Raw genomic sequence first — 22,686 nt, forward strand, 5'->3', positions numbered from 1 at the left:
TCAGAACTTCTGCGCGCAAAATCTCTTATCACTATATGATATACTCTGTATTGGATAGTCACGAGGAGTTTCCTAAAGGATTTGTTCTTCTGTAGGCAAGACCCACGGGTGCGCGCCATAGTTTAATGACTAGCCAAAGTGTGAAAGACCATCGAATTAAACATCTGGGCAATGAGTCTATCACCTACTTCTGCGACTCTACCAATTTACTAAAGGAGGATAGTTATATTTCACTTCAGTAACTTCCGTCCGTATTTACGTTTTTGTTCCTTGGGTGATCGAAATCATCCTACTACGACCATTCGATCCCTGGGCTTTGCTTCGACCCATGCTTCTCTATGAATCTGCCCGACAGCTGCCCGACGAATGTGGTCTTTATAGCTTTCAGCCAATATCACATTTAATGTACACCATTCTTTGTCCACATATTCCTCAACTTTCTCATCAAAAAGAGCTTCATCCGTAGTGTATCCTCCCTCGTTGAAGCGTGAAATGAGCGGACCATAGGCGCTGAGGGAGGAAGCACGAGAGACGGTTGATATCAAAAGCAACTGCAGCGCATCTCCTGAGCCATGCTGCAAATTCTCATCTCTAAGCCCATAGATGATCCCGCAGCGACGACCGTTCTTGGCGAAGATCATGTGGACATCCTGACAGACCAGAACGTTGTATTCCTGGTTTTGTAAACGCCCCTCAAACTTCTCCAGCCGAAAGTTACTCATCGCTACAACTTGGGTATGGAATTGGAGTAAGTCTGCAAGTCCTGGACTAGAACTCGGCTGGTATTTGATGGCGATGCACGATTTGTACGACTCGCGAATAGGGATCTGAGGAATTCGTTGAACAAGATCACCGTAATGTACATTTCCAACCCACCCAGCCCATGACCAGCTCGGAAATAGGGCATCAGGTTTGGTATCTCGTCGAGTAATCGTCTCTAACGGAGTCCACAGCAACGCCAGGTCGAGCATTGGTAGAGGAAGTCCAGCACCGAACTTCCACCCATAAAGCTTGTCTAGGGCGTCAATAATCCCTATGAAAGCGTTGATGACATCCGACAGGTGCCCCATTTTCTTCTGTGAGTACTCGGCAACGAATAGCGCGTAGAATCTAAAGTCATCCGTATTGTCGTACTTGCCTCTACTACGTTGGTTGCGGGACCAGGCTTGAGCCTTTTCTAGAGTGAATAGAGAACCGGGCCAGGCAGCACTATCATCTCCGTATCGATCCTCACACCAGATGTTTGTCTTGCATTGGAGGTATACCAGCTCATTAAAGAAGAATAGGCATCTCCGAGATAGGATTCTCTCCTGAAATGTCCAGGCACGGGTGTTGTACGTGAATTTCCCAAATCCTTCTGCGAGGCTAGTTCTTTCAACAAGCTGGAGTCCAGGGGCTACTTCGACACTTCGTTTATTTCGGACCGTGGGATGTATACCAGGTAAGCCTGAATTAGCGTCGCTTCCGACAACTGCAACAATTGTAAGAACAGCTTTGCTGTAGATAGCAGCCATTTGAAGGATCTGCTCTTGCTTCCCTTCGTCGTCGTCCTGCACAATGCATAACGTGTCCACCCAGAGGTAAGTCTCTCTCAGTCCAGCAACCAGCGTCATTGCATCCTTGATCGTTTTAGTGATTGGTGCACCTGACAAGCCATTTTCTTGCTTCAGGCGTGCAAAATTGGCCTTCTCCGTTTTAAACTGCTCTACTCTTCCCCACACATAACTGAGCGCAAAATACCTACAATCAAAATTTCCCTCCACAATACACTCCTTCTTCACATCAACGAGCAGAAGTTTCGCATTGTGGCGGTCCACAGTACCAATTTCCTGCGAGTTGCAAGTCGCTCCGTGTTCCTGCTCACAGATGGAGATCCAAGAACGGAGAAGAGACAAATCAGCCAAATGCCCCTGAATCACTCGAACATACCGCTCCGGCTCAGGTTCCACCTCTTCCATCTCTTTCACAACGCCGTCTTCGCGCATGAGAATCCCTTGGTCCATACTCAGCATAACCCAGTCCAGCTCTTTTGAGTGAACATCCTGGCTCTTTCCTTCTCTGACAGCGCGTGTGCGCGTTCGTAAGATATGCCTGCAAAGACAGCAGTATAGAATGGGTTTCTCCTTACCCTCACAGTCGGGGAAACCATCGTTAAGCCATCGCGGCCCGCCGATGCGCGGAAAGTCATCATCCAGGACTGCGCGCTTGCATGGAATGCAAAGCTCTGTTTCGTATGTCCCGTCCCGTAGCTGGCGGTATGCTTCTCGGGTGTAGACTGCTTTGCCAGCCATCGTGACCTTTCTGGACTTCCGTGAAGCTGTATGATACCACCACTCCTAATAACTAGAAAAATGAGTAATTTGAATGTGTAAGTTAAAGGATACATGAAATGTGGTTTCAGTACGCTGCAATATTGTGCAGTTTGCAGGACACTCATAGGACTTCTCTTCAGAGACGAAAAGTACAGTCAAACATAACTTGAAAGGTTCAAATAACCGCTCGATTTACTCTCCGAATCCGATGGAGCGGTGGATCGGTGGAGGCGGATACAAAACGATGAAGTTTGGCTTTGAAGAGCAATAAAAGCAATGTGGAAGCAGGCAACGCATTCTTGTATGGTTTCACACGCTAACCTATTTAGGATATTATTGCGCGTACACTTGGCAATTCTTATTTGAGGCATCAATAATTGACCGTCTCTTCGAGAACAAATAACTCAAGAAGGAAAGGTGCCAGCACATAGGAAAAGAAAGAAGAGACCAGGACTTAACTCTGGGCCTGACACCAGCTCCTCATCTCTATCCACATTACCAAGGCTTGCACAGACCTAATGCCGGCCCTGGATCGCCCTTCCAAGCCGGCCAGTAAACGGGGCGCGAGGCTCCGCAGCTGTCATACATGAAATATAAGAGAAGGGCATCTCCCACTCTCCAAAAGCCAAAGATTCTGCCTTTCGCACCTTGGTACGACTAGAGGAATCTGACTCTGACAGCCAGCTCATCCTTGCCAACCACCGCGCTTTTTCACCTTGCTTTCGTTTGCTCCCCATCATTGGCCCATAATGAGCCACGATTACGCCTCACAAATCCCTTGGGACATCTCATTGGAGGACGATCTTGAGTGAGTAAAAAAAAGACAGGGGTTGACCGAATGGCGACAATCCAGTCTGGCTTTGGTTTCAGCGAAAAACTTAGAGTCTATAACGTTACTGTATGAGCCTCATTTTTAGCCTCCGGCTCCAGGGCTAGAAAATACACTAACTAAAGCAACACCTAATGTTGGCCTGCATTCTGCAACAATCGATGGTTTTCACACAGCCTATTTTCCATTGACATCGTCGTTCAGCGGCTGTGAACTAGGGTTTTCTGCTTCCCCAGCTTGTCCATATAGCTTCGATTAAATGCCCCAAACATTCCGGGACATGAAATAATGCAAGTCAGGCTACATCAAAACTAAACGGGCAACATCTCTACTGCGGATGTGGCAAGCCATGCCTATCTACAAGATGTGTATTCCACAGGCAGTACAATGGCAACACAGTTAGGGCGCAGTGGTGTTGCTTTGTTGGACACCGCATGCAGGCAAGTTGGACTATCTCATACCCAGTTCGGAGAGCCAGGCCAAGTGATAGCAACGCCAACGGCCCCCGGAGACTTTAGTTTCATTAGTGGACGTCGATGGTGGGAAGCCCTGCCAGCAGCCTTAGGGTAAGTGGATGTCTAAACATCGATCTGTGGTGCTTAAAACCAAGCCAAAGAGTAGATCTATTGAAGATTCGAACTCGATCCCAAACTCTGAAGAACTTACAAATCTTACAGGCCGCAAATGTAACTTTCCGGGCTGCCGTTCGGAAAGGACGTTCAAGTAGAATTACCTATTGCAACGCCATATGTAGATGCATGAGAGGACGGAAACGTTCGACTGCCCCACCGTTAACTGCAAGCACCGCGGGCCGAAAGTTTTCTATCAATCAAACAAACTAAAGGCTCATGTCAACGTTGCACACGACGAGCACACGATGTTCGCTTGTGTCGACCTGAATTGGACTTACTTATTACCGTCTTACTACTGTCTCAGTTACCTACCCTGACTCGGTCAACGATGTAGTCTACTACCCCTTCCTTATGTATATATAGATGCTCTAGAGCCACATTCAATAGACAGAGTTCTCATTCCTGATCGTCCGTTCAACAGCTTGCCCTGTAGCGGGATGCCTTTCAGCTCGTACTGCTATCTCATGCAATATGCTGGCGCTCCATATTCGCAACCATGATCATGGCGCATGCAAGCCATATTGCGGTCATTTCAAAGTCCTTGGGAAGTGCGACGAAAACTGACACTGCCCGGTTGGGGTATGTACCCGAAAGCAGGATCTAGCCTCTTTGTAAGAACATGTTATGCAACATGATGAGGAAGAACGAAATGTGTCCCGCATTGGAATTACCATTACAGGATTCGGTACTGCCACCGCCTTTGTTATCTGCCCTTTCCCCGAGGGCCGAATACGACTTCTACAGCTTATGGAATTCAAGGATCATATAATTGAATATATTTTCACTGACCCAACCCATTTTCGTGACTGGGGGGCTCAATTATCGCTATGGAGAGCTGATGACTCTCCTCCGTGGCAGGCATGGGAGGTTACTTTTAAAAATCTCCATATGGTGCACCTAAAATATAAACCGTCAAAATTCCTGATATGGACTAATCAGACTTGCTATTAAACAAGCAAGCCAAGCCGGAAAGCCTTAGCTTGCTGGCTTGAAACTTTTCGCACCTGAAGCTGGCTTGCTTGGCTTAATAGGTCGAAATAGTCGGCTTGCTTGGCTTGCTTAAAGGCTTGTTTGATTTTATACATATTTTAGAGTAATATACAAAATCAAGCCTCCGAGCCACCGATTTGGCCAAAAAGCTCCTCTTGTAGCCCCAATTTATAGTCATTATAATATAAGATAGCATAGAGATAACGTAATAAGGAAGTTCGCGTGGCTAAGGGCGTCTATTAAGGCTTGGCATGGTGGTAATGAAGGTTTTAGTAGGAAGGCTTCAGTAGAAAGATCCTGTTAACTCCAACGGTTAGCCACTAGTTATACTAATCCCGGTGAACTTATTACCTCATCTACTAGATCCTTTGAAGCACATTCTTAAATAGCTGTGATTACACTATAAAGCAGTAATAATATTAGGGCGAAGCTTCGAGAGACGCGGTTCTAGTAGATCACTAGCTTCACTAAACGCCCGTCCGCAGTCGTCGCTTGTAGCCAGTATAATCAATATGTTAAGGGCCACCCATGCGAGCTTCGGCTGAGTCGTTCGCCAATGGGTGATCGTCTGGTGGTGGCAGAGTCTTCCAAGCTTCGTATTCGACGCGTCGATAGAGCTTTAAGCCACGTGGCTGGTGTATTACCTAAATAGTCCTGTTTGCTCCATTTGCACACTCAGAAATATCCAAAATCATTTATCTACAACTCCATAAATCTATTACGAACTTCAGATCTCTACTAAAATTTTATATATATATTTCCTATTAGGCGGGCAGGCAAGCAAGCAAGCAGGCCCTCTTTTGGCTTGCTGGCTTACTTGATTACCAATCAAGCAAGCCAAGCAAGCAGTCTTATCTCGGTCCCAGACGATAACGTGATCCACAAGCGAGTGGTCGACACAAGCGAGTGGTCGACCCATTTTGTACGCGACGCGTCTCTTTATTCAACTACCAAAATGACTACACCACAATCTAAAGATTCCTCTTATACGGAGGGGAGAGTTCAGCTAGCTATTCAAGCTTTTAAAAAAGGCCAATTTCAAAGCCTTCAAGCCGCTGCGCTCACATATGACGCCCCTATTACGACCGTTCGACGCCGCGCTCGCGGTATTTAGTCACGACGTGATTCTTAGCCATTAAACCGTAAACTTTCTTCTACTAAGGAAGAAACTCTAATACAATGGATTTTATCTATGGATTAACGTGGTATGCTGCCTACGATAGCATCTATATAAAGGTCAGCGGACCTTCTTCTTGCTTAACGGTCGGAATCTACTACCCCGTAAACGGTCGGCCAAAATTGGGTACAAAACTTTATTAACCGCTATAATAAAATTAAGTCTAAATATAACCGCAAGTATAACTATTAACGGGCCAAATGCGAAGATCTAGGTATAATCCAAAAGTGGTTTCGGCGTGTGTAAAGCACAATTAAGCAGTATAGAATTGCAGTGGAAGATATTTATAACTTTGACGAGACTGGCTTCTAAATAGGCGTAATAGCTACCGTAAAAGTTATTATAGGATCTAAAAGGCAAGGCCGTCCAGTAATAACACAGCCAGGGAATTAAGAATGGGTTATAGTTATTAAGGCAGTTAATATACGTGGATTTATATTACCTCCGCTAGTTATCCTTAAGGCAGTTATATATCAAGCGGCTTAGTATCCCTTCGCACGTTGGTTTGCGTCCTACGGTATCGATAAGGGCCTGGCCAATAAGAGGCGCCCGTTGGGCGCCCGTGTGTACGATGTTCCTAGGCTTGGCGCCAAGTGTAGGACTCCAACGTGCGAAGGGATAAAGACGGGTTACTACCACTAGATTAGATAATTGGAGTTAGCGAGAATAGCTAGACGACTAATAAACTTAGATTAACCTGGTTAACGGACGTTTTTAATAAATATACTAAAGCTTATACAGTTAGCAGATATAGGCTGCTAATCCTTAACGGTTACATCAGGAAAAAAAATTTCGGGCTCGTTGTTGCAGTTTGCGGCAATTTGCGGCAAACTATACGGTCGCGGCAGTCGTATATGGTCTTGTGCAGTTTACGCATTTTGCGGCAAACTGCACAGAGCCTGCGTATTTTGCAGTAACTTGCAATAAACTACACAGAGCCTGCGCATTTTACAGCAACTTGCAGTAAACGCGCAGAGCCTATATATTTTACACGTTTTGTATATTTTATATATTTTATATATTTTGCACATTTTATACATTTTATATATTTTATATTTTACATATTTTATATTCCTATATAACTATCTATCTATCGCAGTTACGTAAGGGGATATTTTAATTTTTATATAATTAGGAGGCGTAGGGCTATAAGGTCGCTCTAGGGCTAGTTCTTAGCAATTTTGCTAGTTCCTAGCACTTAAATCTGCTAAGGATTTGCCCTAAAGCGGCCAGATGTCCCTGACCGTAAGCCTATAGCTACAAGACTATCTAACTATAGTGGTCGTATTAAGGCTAGCTCTTAGTGGTTTTACTAGTTCCTAGTACCTACTAAAGAATTACCTTAAAGCGCTATTTATATATAATATATACTGAGTGCAAGGGATAGTGGGTAGGGAAAGCGAATTAGCCACGTAGTGACTGCGTTTGATATTCGCAAATATTACAGGAGGTCTTAGTATTGTGCGTTGCTAAGGTAGATGCTGCCAAGCAATATATAGACGCTAGTATCTATCTATCGCAGTCACGTAAGGGGATATTTTAATTTTTATATAATTAGGAGGTGTAGGGCTATAAGGTCGCTCTAGGGCTAGTTCTTAGCAGTTTTGCTAGTTCCTAGCACTTAAATCTGCTAAGGATTTGCCCTAAAGCGGCCAGATATCCCTAAGCAAAGCTCCTACGCCCAATAAGACATTACCGCATTCTGCTATATTCTGCCAAATTCTACCACCTTATCGCATTCTGCTAAATTCTGCCATATTATTGCATTCTGCCAAATTCTGCCATATTATCGCATTCTGCCAAATTCTACCATATTATCGCATTCTGCCAAGTTCTGCTATATTATTATATTCTGCTATATTCTGCCAACCCTAAGTTATAAGCCAACCAATTAGGATTTTCCATGCCCGGTATAGAAAATCGCTATTAGCTCGCTTACCACTAGCGCCTTAGCGGCCCTCTTAATATCTTAACCTATTACGTAGTAATCCTTACGCTAAGAGCGGTACACCACGCTAAAAGTAAGAGTTAAGGTGACGGAGGTTAGTAGTCTTAGTCCTAATATATAGGCGAAAGGCTTCTAATAACTACCGACCTAGCTGCTAAATTTACTAGTGTAAACACCCTAAATCTTTAGCGAACTAGGCAGCGCCCTGGCGGAAGAAGTAGTTTAAGTAACTACTTAGGTTAATCCTAGCAGCTACTAGATAGGAGAAAAGGATTTTATAAACCCCTAAAGAGGTAAAGGGTTTACCATTAAGACTAAATAAGGGAGAGTTAAGGGGTTAAGGGTCCCTATTAAACAGCTTTATTATAGCAGCGACTAGGTATAATAGGCCGCCTACTACCGCGATAGCGACGTTAACGCCCTAGTGTTACTTGTTGGCTTTGCTCTATTTAAGGCGGAATATTATTCCACTAGGCGTAAAGGTAATATTGTATTAAGTGGCCTTTTTTGCTAGGAAGGTTGTTCGGTTCTTAAGCTCCGCTATAATATACGTAATCTTGCCTATCTATAGAAATCTAGTAAATATAAGGGTAAATACGGCATTAGTATTAATATCCAGTAGCAATAGGCCGTGTGTTATTACCTAGGCTAGAATATCCCTAGTAATAGGTTGCTTATCCTTTTTTGCTAAAGGAGAGATAGCGGCTACTTTAGCGAGTAATCGGTGTACTATAGGATCCTTAAATACTGTAATTAAGATGCCGTAATCTACGTGGCGTAAGCGAATTACGGAGACGTAGGCTCGTAAGGTTTTGGCCTTAAGCCTACCTATCTATGGCTAGGAGGTACCGAACGCATAGTAGGCAATCCATTCGCCTAGTTTACGCGGCTTAGCTGGGTAAGGGGAGACTCCTTTAAGTACGCAGTATAACTCCCAGCTGTTAACTGCTAAGGAATAGTTCCTACGGGTTACTAGCGCAAGGCCGTTCCAGAAAAGGAGCGCATAGAGGTTGGATAGCGCGTTAATATTATCTTTAAAGTTTATAGGCGGTTGTAAGTAGTCTATTAGGTTTACGGCACCTATTAAAAACTTATTAGCTTTAGTAGTAATAAATTAAGGGCCTAGTATGGGTAGAACTAATAGATAGCCGCGGCTTAAAATTAAGATAGTGTATTAGCTAAGCTATTTAAATCACCTAGGATCTACTTCGCGGATATTATAATATTATAAGCTATAGCAGCTAGCATAATCTTGCGGAGCAATTTATTTACTACGCCACGGATAACAGTCTTCTTAATGCTCTAGTAAACCACTATACTATTAGTGTGAATAGATAGCGCGCTATACTACCAGTTGGTAGACTATAGATTAAATGCGTAAGTAATAGTATGCATCTCTTTCGGATTAATATAGTCTACTTATTAACTAGGCTTAGGCAATATACTAAACGCCTAAGATTAAGGGAGGTTGGCTATATACCACTACCAGTCATCCTTATATTTAAGTTCCTTAAAAAAGTAAAAGCCGCTAAACCCAAACTGGGTAGAGGCATTAGTAAAAAGATAAATGCGGGTACGCTTAACGTTATTAAAGAACAATACCCTATTACTTATAGTAAGTAAGTTAAGCTAGATATATAAGTCACTTCGCAACTTAGTGCTAAATTACCTAGGTTTATACTTATTTACTAAAGTCTCCGGCTAAGCAGTAATAAAGATCTAAAGGGATCTAAAGTAAGATCAACTAAGTCTAATTACGTAGGCGTACTATATAAGGTAGCCCGTAAGCTACTAGGCTTAAAGGAATAATAAATAAGCCGTATTAGAGTGCGGTAGTGACTTTCTTAATAGCACGTAATGTTTCTATAGTAATAATCGCGTTTATATTTATATGGTGTTAATAGTATATCCTAGAACTTTAATAATAGTTCCTACTATGTCTTTAGAGCCATTTTAAGGGATACTTAGGGAGTTAGTAACAGAGATATAAGTCTAGGTGATAGCCGCTAAGTTTTAAGGTTGGTAAGGGATAAAAGATAAAGTTATCTAGGTAGTATTCTACTCTTATAAGGTAGTTAATAAATAGAGTATTTAGTGCAGGCCTCCGCAAAGAGGTTAAATATATACAGCAAGCGCGCAGTTCGAAGACTAAAGGAAAAGGAACAGTACATTTCCTAGTAGGTAACACCTTCCCCAAGGAGAAGGCCTAATTAATGTTCTTGGCCGCCCTATAACGATATAGGGTGGGCGACTGATAACGGAACGGCGTTCTTTTATATCCTCTTTTAAGCAGTAGAATACGTCAACCTATCTAAAAATAACGTGGGCCTTAAATGCGGTAAAGCTATAGTATAAATACTAGTGCTCATATTCCTTCTAGGCATTGCGATATTTAGAACTAAACTGCTAGTAGCACCCAATCGGAGAGATCGTAAATTCAGGGATATCCACTATCCGATTGTTAGCACTTAGGCCTACAGAGGTAAGACTAATAAAATCAGGCCCTGTCGCGATTCCTAATATATCCCTTTTTTAAGGTCTGATATTATCTTCTTAGAGATAAGGCAGCGTTATCCTAAGAGGAGTTATGGTTCCTATAAGATCTTAAGGTAGGAATAAACTTGGCTCTATCTCATAGCTATAGGTTAGGATACCTACTAAGGTGGCTAGTAAATTGCCCGGGTAGTTAAATAGAAGGGAGTACTACGCTAAGATCCTTAGGGTAATAGAGAGTGGTAGAGAGCCTTCGCCTCTAAAAGGTAGAGAATAATAGTAACATATTAGGCCTAGGTCCTAGGCGTATAATTAAAGTTAGTGTTGTTATTAGGCTAGACCCTACTTTATAAGGTTCGCCTTACTATTCCTAGGCGCAAGCTTTAGATAATATAGTATAATCTTTACTATACTTTAAGCACTTATGCGGGTATTTGCAAGCTATATTATCGCAGCCTCTACTATTAAACCTATAGCAGGTATTAGAGGTATAAGAGGTATCTAACCTAGGTCTCTTTAAGGCGGCGAAGCCGATAGCACTAGACATCGTAAGGTATGGCACTGTATACTAGGCTAGCATTTGCTAATTAGCAGGCTTTAGTTAGCCATTGGTTATTATAAAGGTATAATAGTCGAGTGCTAAGTCGAGTATATAACCTACCCAGATATACTAGGTTAATAAGGTATAAATTATGTTTATTTAGAGAAGTATGCTAGTAATAAGGTCCAGCGGGCATGTATAGAGGGTGCCAGTAATAACCATGTAGTTAGTAAAACCTTTAAACTAAATGCCTTTATCTGCAAATAGCTTCCTATTTACCTTTACCTTCCTTATAACTAGAGTACCATTCTTAATCCATATCTTATCAGCGATCTTAATTTAAGCGGTATAGACTTAAAGATGGGCGAGGTTTACTAGATTAAAGGTACCCTTAAAAATATCCAGGTAATCCCTTTTTGTAACGCCAGAAAGGCGGAGTTTAAGTGACTTTATACTAGGAGGGAGAGGCTTACTAAGGACATTAGCTATAGCAGCTATTATAGTGGCCTATAAGGCCGAAGCGGCCAAGCCTAACTATAATTAAGCTATTTAAGCTAGGTGGTATTTATACTAGCGAGCCTTTTCCGCTAGGTGGGCTTTGCGCTCTTCCTTATACTTCTAAATCTCCCTTTTATCTTAGGCTTGTTCCCTTTACTCTTTAGCAATTTCGCGCTCTTCTACAGCAGTGGCGCGTATATTAGCCTCGGACGGCATTATAGAACCAATAGAGGAGGGTGTAGCGGTTATAGACAATGGTGTAGTTAAGGTAGGTCGTCTAGGTGGGTTTGCTCATTAGGATTATACACACGTATAAGTCTCCTAGTTAGTTATAAGCGGTAATAGCGTTATAAAATAATTCTTAAACAAATAGATAATAAATGTATAATGAATATTAATGAGTTTAGCGATATTGAAAGCGAATTAGCCACGTAGTGACTGCGTTTAATATTCGCGAATATTGCGGGAGGTCTCAGCATTGTGCGTTACTAAGGTAGATGCTGCCAAGCAATATATAGACGCTAGTATATAAAATATAGAGCTATTTATTAAGCAATTAAGATAAGGGGGATACCCTTTATAAAGGCTCCAAATCATTAATTGGCGGTATTCCTAACGATCTGCTGGCTGTATACCGATTTCCTAACTAGGCCTAGTGCCTGCCTGCCTGCCTGCCTGCCTGCCTGCCTGCCTACCTGTCTGTCTGTCTGTCTGTCTGTACCTGCCTATGCCTACCTGCCTATGCCTACTGTCTATGCCTACTATCTGTGCCTACCTGTCTGTGCCTACTGTCTGTGCCTACCTGTCTGTACCTACCTATCTGTGCTACCTGTCTATACCTACCGTCTGTGCCTACCGTCTGTGCCTCCTATCTGTGCTACTGTCTATACCTACCTGTCTGTAATTTGGGGGAAAGGTCGGCCCGATCGAAGGCTCCGCCTGATTTGATTGATCGATTAATCGTATTAATTCGAATCGTTCTTTACGGCCGTTCGCTGGCTGTATATTCGAACGGTGGTCGTCTGGCTCTGGCGACGGTCGACGGTCGTCTGGTTCTGGCGACGGTCCTCAGCTGGCTGCCGTTCTGGTGCCTCCCTAGGTAGGGAGGATGTAAGGAAGGAAGGGTAAAAAATAAGGTGGCTACCTAGGTATATAGATAAGGGGTACACTTGGCAGAGGCACGTGTAGAGGCTATTGGGAATATAGCGGGGACCCGATGCAGAGCTTCGTGTAGAGCCTCCGTATGTCGCGCAAAGCCTCGTGCAGAGCCTCTGTACGTAGAGCTTCGTGTAGAGCCTTGGTGTAGAGCTTCGTTGCAGAGCTTCGTGTAGAGCCTATGCAGAGCCTTTGTGGCAAAGCTTCGTGTAGAGCTTCGTCGTGTAGAGCCTCGCGCAAAGCTTCGTGCAGAGCTTTGTGTAGAGCTTCGTGTAGAGCTTCGTGCAGAGCTTCGTGTTAGAGCTTCCGTGCAGAGCCTCGTGTAGAGCTTCGTGCAGAGCCTCGTGTAGAGCTTCGTGCAGAGCCTCGTACAGAGCCTCTGTACCGCAGAGCTTCGTATAGAGCCCTCGTGTAGAGCCTCGTGCAAAAGCTTTGTGCAGAGCTTCGTGTAGAGCTTCGTGCCAGAGCTTCGTGTAGAGCTTCGTGTAGAGCTTCGTGTAGAGCTTCGTGCAGAGCCTCGTGTAGAGCTTCGTGCAGAGCCTCGTACAGAGCCTCTATACGCAGAAGCTTCGTATAGAGGCCTCCGTGCAGAGCTTCGTTGCAGAGCTTCGGTGTAGAGCCTCATGGCAGAGCCTTGTGCAAAGCTTCGTGATAGAGCTTCGTGTAGAGCCTCGCGCAAAGCTTCGTGCAGAAGCTTTGTGTAGAGCTTCGTGTAGAGCTTCGTGTAGAGCTTTATGCAAAAGCTTCGTGCAGAGCTTCGTGTAGAGCTTCGTGCAGAGCCTCGTGTAGAGCTTCGTGTAGAGGCTCTTTATGCAGAGCTTCGTGTAGAGCTTCGTATTAGAAGCTTCGTGTAGAGCTTCGTGTAGAGCTTCGTGTAGAGCTTCGTGTAGAGGCTTCGTGTAGAGCTTCGTGTAGAGGCCTCGTGTAGAGCTTCGTGCAAAGCTTCGTGTAGAGCTTCGTGCAAAGCTTCGTGTAGAGCTTCGTGCAGAGGCATCGTGTAATAGAGCTATCGTGCAAAGATTACGTATAGAGCTTCGTGCAAACAGCCTCGTGACTTATTAGAGCTTCGTGCAGAGCCTTTACGTACAGAGCCATCCTAATTACGCAGAGCACTCGTCATAGCAGCTTCGTGCAGAGCTAAGTGCAGAGCTCCGTGTAGAGCTTTAGTGCTATGAGCCTCGTGCAGAGCATCCTCCAGAGCTTCGTGCAGAGCTTCGTGTAGAGCTTTGTGCAGAGCCTCGTGCAGAGCTTCGTGCAGAGCTTCGTGTAGAGCTTCGTGTAGAGCTTTATAGTATTTTTGTTGCGTTTTTATTGCAGCCGAAAATTAGGGTCTACTTAAGTCGCAATTTGCGGCGATTTACATGGGTAGCCTATGTATTTGTAGCAAATCGCCGCAAGTTGCCGCAAATCGCTAAAATCGCGACTTACGCAGGTTTTGCAGACCCCGATTTTCGCTTGCGACAACGTGCCCAAAAAAAAATTTCCTGATGTATAATAGCCACGCTACGCCTAAATTTGATCTTTACTGCTCTAATTACTCTATTATCGTTCTTTGCATGCCCGCTTATTTATCCCATCTACTATAGCCACTTAATATTAGCTGCTTTTTAGTCTTAAAGCAGTCGTACGGGCAATATGTTAAACAGCTTATACGGCTTAGCATACAATATATTAATAAATAGGAGTTTCTACGGCTATACCGACAAGCCCGTACGGAAGCACTACATAGTAGTAATATCTAAAGTGGATTTGCGGCTATAGGGCTCGTTCCATACAATCCAGATCGTGTTTTATTACGCCTTTACGTCTAACTTTGCACACTAACTCCTCTACTTTAGTCCTAGAATAGAGCCGCATGGACATCTAAAACGCCGCATAATATTACTAAGCTATAGCATTAGACGCAGTTAATTAAGAGCTATATTAAGCGGCGTACGTAGAGCCTACCAAGTCCAACTGAGTAAGCTCTAAGTCAGTTAGTTAAAGGCTGTGAGATGGCTATGTATAGCGCAGTACTACTTACGACCGAAAATAGCTAGTTACGGATAGAGAATCAGCGACAGAAAAGGAAGAGAGCTTAAAAGCGGTTGTATATAGCTAAAGGAGGAGTTTTAACGGTATTAGATGGGCTATCTCGTGTATAACAAAGTGAGGCAGTACAGGTAGAGGTAGGGCAGTCGTTAGCTCTGCAGCTATCGCGGCGAGTACTACCAAGGTGTAGCTTATGTAATTCATTAGAATATAACGCTCGTATATACCCAAGGTGTTAAAGCAGCATTTAATAAATATAGAAATCAAATATATTCGTTGTTGGTTAAGATATTAGCTTATGAACCTGTCGGGTACAAAATGGGTCGACCACTCGCTTGTGTCGACCACTTGCTTGTGGATCACGTTAATCCAATCATAAGCTGCTTACATAACAGGTTAATCAGCTTATATTATTATCGTCTGGTACACGGTTTTATTAGTCCCACGCGCTAATTTGTATATAATCCTTACTAAAACTCGCGCACTATACTATTTTTTTTGCTGCCAATTAATAACATACTAACGTCTTTGTAAATAATTAGCTAATGTTATATTCTAGAGCTTTATAGGGCAATTCTAATGCTACCAAAATTATTATAAACGGCCTAGTGGTTACCGCTACATTTCGCCTTAAATATTACCGCTAAAACAGTAAATATTTAGCCAGAACTATTAACCATTACCAATTCTTAACGTTTAACCTCCTATATTAATATTTATAGTAGATAAACACCTAAATAGCTAATATATTGTATCTAGATTAATTATATGCCTTATTACCTGCTTTATTGCTTCTCTACTGCCTATACTACCCAAATATTAACCTATAAACCCCCTATTAACTCCATGTTTACCAATAAGCTATATAGCGCCGTTTAGTATAAAGAAACGCTTAAAGGCCTTAATAAGGAGGCTAAAAGTTAGAAATACGCCTAGTACAGTACACAACTATCCTCGTACTACTAGCGAGATAATAGATAATACTATTAGTACAGTAGACATCTTTAAAAAGCAACGCTCTAATAGCAAGGTGTTTTAGTTACTGGTAGTAAATAGTAAAGCTCCTTAGTTATAGCAGATAGACTTATAAATATCTTAACTCTCTACTAGTTTGGCTAGTTAGAATACACTAAAGATACGGGTAGTTAGAGCTTAGAGAAAAATCTAAAATAAGAAGAAACCTAATATAATAACTTAAGTACGAGATAACGCAATTTAGGATACTATATTACTGCTATATAACAATTAATTCTATATAAAAAATAAGTTAGGTAACCTATATTTGGAGGCTAATCTATAATTATATTAATATTACCCTTATTATATAAGTAATTTCAATCCTTTATAAAAATACTATATTACTAGTATTTCTTCCTCTAAATAGAGAACTTAGAGCTTATCCTTCTGCTATATATAAGGTTATTTTTAGCGTTATATCTTAAGTCTTAGGAAAGACTAGTTAAATTAGTTAAAGTAACTAATACTGTTTAGTTAAAGGGTTAACATATTTCTATGTCTTTAATTTAAGCTTAAAGCCTAATAAGGTTAATCTATTTATCCTAATTAACTTAGTTCAATAATATTACCGTCGTAGTAATAGCTTAGGTAGGTTAAAAAGTTATATTAAAAGGTGCTTACAAAGATAAATAAAGGATTTAGTAATAAGCAGCAATTTAATAAAGGGTAGAATTAATTAGATTAATTAAATTAATTAGTTAAATAGGTGTAATACGGCAAGTTACCTAGGCTTATAACTATTAATTAGTAGTCCGTATACCAAATTTTTTTTTTAAAAAAATAAGGACTCTATTTATATATAAGGTAGGTGTGGAGAATAAGGGGGAATAAGGGTACGTTACTAAAATAGGGGGTAGTAGTATAACCGGAATAGAAACAAGGATGGGGTAATAGGCTAAATCCAACCTAAATTGACAGTATACGAATAGAGCAAACAGGACTATTTAGGTAACCACCAAGCCTAATTGACTCGTTTTTCCGTGCCGAGGTTTTTTTTTCCCCGCACGGACCAACTTAGAGATGGACGTCACCGTTCGAAGGGATAGAAGCGTTTTTATAGGTAGGCGGCTCGCTTAATCTTGATTTTCGCAATACTAGGCAAGCTGTAAAAATCTACTAAATTATATTTAAAAGAACCCAAATAAAATTATATAAAAAAAAGTTTTAGAATCAATTTCATACAAAACTCCAATTTTTACTTTCGACTTTGTTTTTAAAAAAAACCACTACTTTTAAGTCGTACTATTCGGCGCTGACGGAGACTGCCACGTCTGCATAACTTTTTGCACACTTCATCCGGAGATCGACTAGCCTGGTAGCTCTATGGCACCATACAGCCGGCAACATCTACTCGGAATATCTCAGAGTGCATAATCGATCTTCTCAATCTGGCGGAGGGCTGATGTCTCTGACGTGTCAGTGCTCTCCACCCACCTACTACTACCAGATCACCAAAAGTCAGGCCGCGTGTAGCGCAAATCCACGTGAACAGCTGCGGTAATCATCTTGCATATCTTAGCGGGGGCGTTGGGAGAAAAACTGACGTTCTCATTGATAGGGGCGCCGAAAGGTGTTACAGGGCGTCGGAGGGCGTCGCAGGGCGTTGTGGACATCTACGGGGCGTTGTGGGCATCCACAGGGCGTTGTTACGGCCCGCTGCGCGACTCATGTCTACCTTGCAGCTGGAATCTTGAATCGCAATAAACTTGTTTGCCCGAATCGTCGACGTACTTTTGGAAAGCCTATCAGGCATCCGCGGGGAGAACGCCTTGCGGAAAACTCCAAGCTTGAAGTCGTCGGCTATCCAACATCTAGGGAAGTGCCCTGTGTAAGACGTATTTGCCCGAATTTCGAAGTATTAATCTTTTCAATATTTCTGCGGGTTAACGGATAGTCCACAATGTGCTCACCCACCGCCCTAAACTTCTTCTCTGGAACGGAGTTCGCGTCATAGTTGTGATGCTTCTCATTTCCTTAGCCTGCGCTGGTGATTTGCGCCCTTGCTGTTGCCCACGGTCTATATTTCGGTGCCTTCTTCTTGATTTGAGGTTTTTTTCCATTACAAAAGGCCTTGAGGTTGGCTAGATTCAGTGCTATCTACATGACGGACCTCGAAGTTAGCTACAACACCTAGCTTTGCTAAATTGTTTCAACGAACTGCCCCCAACGCAGCAGTACGGAAGAGAACAAATTTGCTGCATTTACGATGACGAAAGCCCTGCGAGAACCTTATCTCACACCCAACGGGAGCAATGACGATGACGCTTCGTTCGAAAACCTCGATTACCAAGAAGGCACCGCATCTTTCAATTATAGTCTCCAATCACCATCGACTGTAGACAGTAGCTGGGCTCCCAGCCTACTCAAGCCAAATGGCGAGTTCGACCAGCTTGGTTTGGGGTTGGATGTGGATGGTCATTTGGAGAATGAACAAACATCCCAAAATGATTCCAGTCCCAACGAGGCTTATTTTCTATATATGGAAGGAAAGGTGTGTCCTCAATCACAAATTCCAAAACCTTTGCTGAAGTTCCCTAGTCATTCGACTCATATTTTCCAGCCATAGCCCAAAACAATTCATTTGAAGCGCGCCAGACAACTGAATGGACTGGTGCAGAGCGCCCAGGGAACTACACAGTGACTTCGGATACGTCACAGGGCTCAGAAAATTCTCTGCCAATTACTGGGGATCAATACGTGTGCGAGTTCACAGGTTGCAAGGGCAAGGGCAAGACCTTCACACGGACTTACGACCTAAGGAGACATGAGAAGGAGCAGCACGCATGCCCCCACCAGATTTGTGGAGGTAAATTCTTTGAACGGCCCAAAGATCTGAAAACTCATCTGAAGGAGGAACATCCGGAGAGTCCACATCCCTTCGAGTGTGGATCTTGTAAATTAACCCAGAAGCAGCCTAAATCCTTCCTACGTAACGAGAAACTCAAAACACATCTCGAAAGATTTCACAAGGCAGATCAGGCTTTGCCTTTTCAATCCTTACAGTGTCTAGAGGAGCCTTGTTTCAAAATTGGAGTCGTTGGGGGCATATATTTCGCATCGCAGGCTGATTTCAGTAAGCATCAAGCTGTCGCGCACTCGACCTCTCATGCGTCTTATTGTGAGGTTCAGCCTGAGCTGGGTAAGTCCAAGCTAGAGCACAGGAGCACAGATTATCTAATCTTCTGACGTCCGTATTAGCCTTACCTAGCGCATTGCCTCTCCACGCAAATACAAACAATTGCGATGGATTGCAATTGCTTTTAGACGGCTTGGAAAGACAAGGTGCAGGTACCAAGCGTGCTATCCATGGAGAATTTGAATCGGGTGCAAAGCGAGGAAAGTATGAAGACGAGGTTGCTGGTACACTTCTTGGGATCCTCTGGCCGTCTTGGAGTTCCACTAACTCTTCTGCAGCTAGCTTTAGGGCTCACAAACACACATTGCAGCCAGTCGACCATCAAATTGAAGAATTACCCATCCCCAGAAACACCAAATGTGGCGAGCACCAACATGCACACCAGTTATCCGAACCAGATTATCTCAACCTCCATCCTGATGCAATGCTTATATCGGGCATCGGTGGCCCAAGCTCCGAGGAAATTGTTAGCGTCCGCATCATAGATATACACGCTCTAGTGAAACATCACGGTAATGAGCCTTACTTACAGCTAGTATGAGCTTGCTAACAGTTCAAATAGAATATGAGAGCATCCTTGAGCAGTTGGAATCCCTGCACGTATCTTCATGTTTCCAAGTATCGAAGGAAACTATGAAGCTACAAGGCTCAAGTCATGCCACAAAGCAGGGCAAGAGTATACTCGAAGAGGCTCTAAAGGACGTGAGACAGTACGAGGCTTCTGAACTTAGACCAGGCAACTCACCTCGGGATAGCTCTCGGATGAAGCGTCCTGGTAATCTTCGCAAGGTCCACACTACCCCAGGGTCTTCGTCTCTACGATGCAAGATTCTTGCCGTAAGAGCCGAACAGGATTCAGAGGTCTTGACTACATGGTTAGAATACATTATTCCTCGCCTTCCAGAATTTCTAAGCCCCCTTCTTGGAAAGGATTATTCTGCTAGTCTTGTAAGGCAACAGACTCGTGAAAGCGAACCGGTTCCGACCATTCGAATTCAAAGCGCTTTGGGACAGTCCGAAGACATACGGAAGATGATCCGGACCAAAATCGAGGAAATATGTAAGGAAAGCCGTCGAGGCACGATTCCCGTGCATTTTTCAGAGGGTTCCAAAACACTCCTCGTTGGGGGTAACTCTACAAATACTGGATCCTCAAATATTGAATCCTTAGATGATGACCTCCCAAATGATCGAAAACGGTTTCCTCATCATAGAAGATACTGGAGCACACCCGGGATGGGAGCATCAATTGGGCTTAGTGACTGTGATACTGTATCTGCAACACTTGGCGGTTATGTCCTGATTGATGGTGTCAAATACATGCTTACCGTGGATCACTTTATCAAGAATGTCGAGGAAAGGGGACGTATAAATGACTGGAGAGTAACATCACCATCTCTCCTGGACATTGTTGAATTGAAATCCCAGCTGGCACAAAAGCTCCGTGAGCTCGCTGCGAAGGTTAGCGTCTCTTGTCAAACGGACATGATCTCATTAAGGGATTTGCAGCGCTCAATGTTTCCGAATGAAATTGATGAAGAGCTTGAACATTATAAGCAATTTGCAAAGGATTTATTGAGGGATATGAAGGAATATATGTTAGGAGACATCACTAAGCGCTGTCGCTCGGATTCGATGAGACCAGCCACTATCTCTCACTTTTCATCTTCCAATGGCGAGGTTTCACACATCATGCACCGTATGGACTGGTCTATTTCCAAGGTTTATGCTCGGGCCGGGAAGAATATGCACCGACACCGACCTTGCGCTGAACTTGGAGTTGAGGATTTCAAAGCAGAGGGACGACGTCCTGAAGGCGTTGGAAATCTGTGTGAAGAGGCAAGCGAAGTCAAGCCAAATGACTTTGTGCACTATGTTGGACAGACTAGTGGACAGCAACAGGGCGAGATCAGTCCTGCGCCAGTAATTGTCAGTGATGAACATGGCGTATCATATGAATGGGCTATGATTCTACCGACCGGTGTACAGCAATCTGCTGAAGACTATCTAGGCGATTCTGGGGCATGGATCATTCGAGACGGGGACAAGAAGCTTGTGGGCTTGCTGTGGGCCTGGGATAACGGCCAACACCTGTTCACTCCGATCCAGGATGTTTTTGCAGATATAATGCAGTCTTTTAGTGCCACCAAAGTCTGTCTTCCACTACACCGTAAAGCACCTAATTCTGCAATTCACTCGCCTATGCGGATTTGCCGCGACATCAACCGAATGCTGGAGAGGACTCTCGATGAGCCTCATCCTCGAAAGCCTTTCACACAGCTTGCTCTGGTCGCACCGGTGAGACAGTTGCCTGGAAGGCTAGTCATTGATAGTGACAAAGTTTCTGCAAAGAAACAAAGCGATCTGTCCACGATGACCAACTTAGCCCAAATTCGGCCACCATCGCCGGCTCCAAGCTTAGATTTCTCGGCGTCATCTTCTCCAGAGGTCTTGTCTCCCTGTCCACCCCATGNTGAGAAGTCCCAGTCAAATTGCGACTTGGTTGATCGTGCCGCTGAACTTACACTCAACGAGGATGCGGAAGATAGCCCCATAATTTTAGACAAGTCGGAGGAGTATTCCCCGAAAGCATATCCGCCAGTTCAGCCAACCACAGACATCCTGAAGAAGAAGCATTCACTTGAGTATATCTTGGAGAGCCTTCAGCACAAGAATGTCGTCACGTGGCTCTCTAGTAATAGCTTGCGACAAAATCAGGTATTGGTGGTATCGTAAACCACTAAGAGTGAAATCGGCATTGGGGAGAATTATTCTCGGTTCTGGATTGCTCTATCTTCTACTTTATTCTTGCTATTTACTTTTTATGAAGAACATGTAATATCAAAATATAAAGATAAAAACCACTCTAAACTTAAAGACGTAGCAAACGTAGATAGTTATTGCTACTTACAGCAGCGCATACCATGGGAAGTAACACGGCACTGATTGTAGGGATCCGGATGACTCGTGTGGCTGCGCTGTCTCGAGTCGCTGTCAGCGCAGTTAGTCCTTCGATATTGGTTTTACCACGGCGTTACCTCGCGCACTCAGATCATTATCCCTTTGCGCAATTAAGCTACAAGTCTATACAAACATACCGCTTTCACCAATGGTAGAGCAGTATTCTTTACCTGGATGGAAATTTATTTAAATACCTATTTGGTGCTCGATTTCTAGAATTTGTCTGTTACCATCAAGAAGTTCAGTGCTTGTAGATTTCATTCTAGAAACCAAGAGAAGATATGGTGGTAACGTTGGAAGGGCAATATCTTCCCGATGTCTTATGACGTCCTGTATAACTCCTGATGTTTCCCTTTTGGACAGGCTGTGAACTAATGCACTGGTCAAACGCCTTCTGGGATCATAGCTCAAGGCAACGCTGAATTGAGAGGTTGCAGTGGAGCCATTCCGAATCATGAAATCTACACGCTCAACGTCAGCTTGGAGAACTACCTTATTACAAAAACGCAGTGTATACTCTGGATGTCTTCATTTGAGCCGGTTGAAACGTTCTGTATGTGTTGAACGGACGATCAGGAATGAGAACTCTGTCTATTAATGAGGGCTCTAGAAGCTCCTTATATACATCAGGTAGGTCTAGACAACTAAGTCAAAATAGGTAATAGAAAATAGGTAATGAGACATTCGATGAGACATTTAGTCATAAGTTGAGAGACAACTAAGACATAGTTCGTATAGACGATCTAGGTCGTCAGACAGTATTACGATGGTAGTAAGGAACTCCGATTCAGGTCGACAGTATATCTACGAAGACTGTTGAGTATTCCTCGAGCATTTGAAGGTAAAAGAACGGTAACGAAATTTCTTTGGAAATGGAGATAAAAGTAGCCTCGCGCATGCGTAGAGGAGGGTGAGACGTTAACACTTTCAGGCTATCAGTGTGGGTAATTAAGCGTCCAATCCGTA

General features: G+C 43.3%; 2 protein-coding genes across 2 annotated transcripts; one reads left to right on the top strand and one right to left on the bottom strand.

Moving 5' to 3' along the window:
- Positions 1-317: 317 nt before the first annotated feature.
- On the bottom strand, positions 318-1,928 carry K441DRAFT_485100 (HET-domain-containing protein; the record flags this gene model as incomplete). Its single annotated transcript, XM_067641923.1, has 1 exon — positions 318-1,928. A coding segment is annotated over one exon (1,611 nt), but the record flags the coding sequence as incomplete, so codon positions are not given.
- Positions 1,929-19,346: 17,418 nt separating this feature from the next.
- On the top strand, positions 19,347-21,624 carry K441DRAFT_665992 (uncharacterized protein). Its single transcript, XM_067649590.1, has one exon. It carries the CDS (start codon positions 19,393-19,395, stop codon positions 21,493-21,495), a length of 2,103 nt encoding a protein of 700 aa, XP_067500180.1. The 5' UTR covers positions 19,347-19,392; the 3' UTR covers positions 21,496-21,624.
- The last annotated feature ends 1,062 nt before the right edge of the window (positions 21,625-22,686 follow it).

The sequence above is a fragment of the Cenococcum geophilum genome, assembly GCF_001692895.1.
Source record: "Cenococcum geophilum 1.58 unplaced genomic scaffold K441scaffold_46, whole genome shotgun sequence".
Taxonomy (NCBI): Eukaryota; Fungi; Ascomycota; class Dothideomycetes; order Gloniales; family Gloniaceae; genus Cenococcum; species Cenococcum geophilum.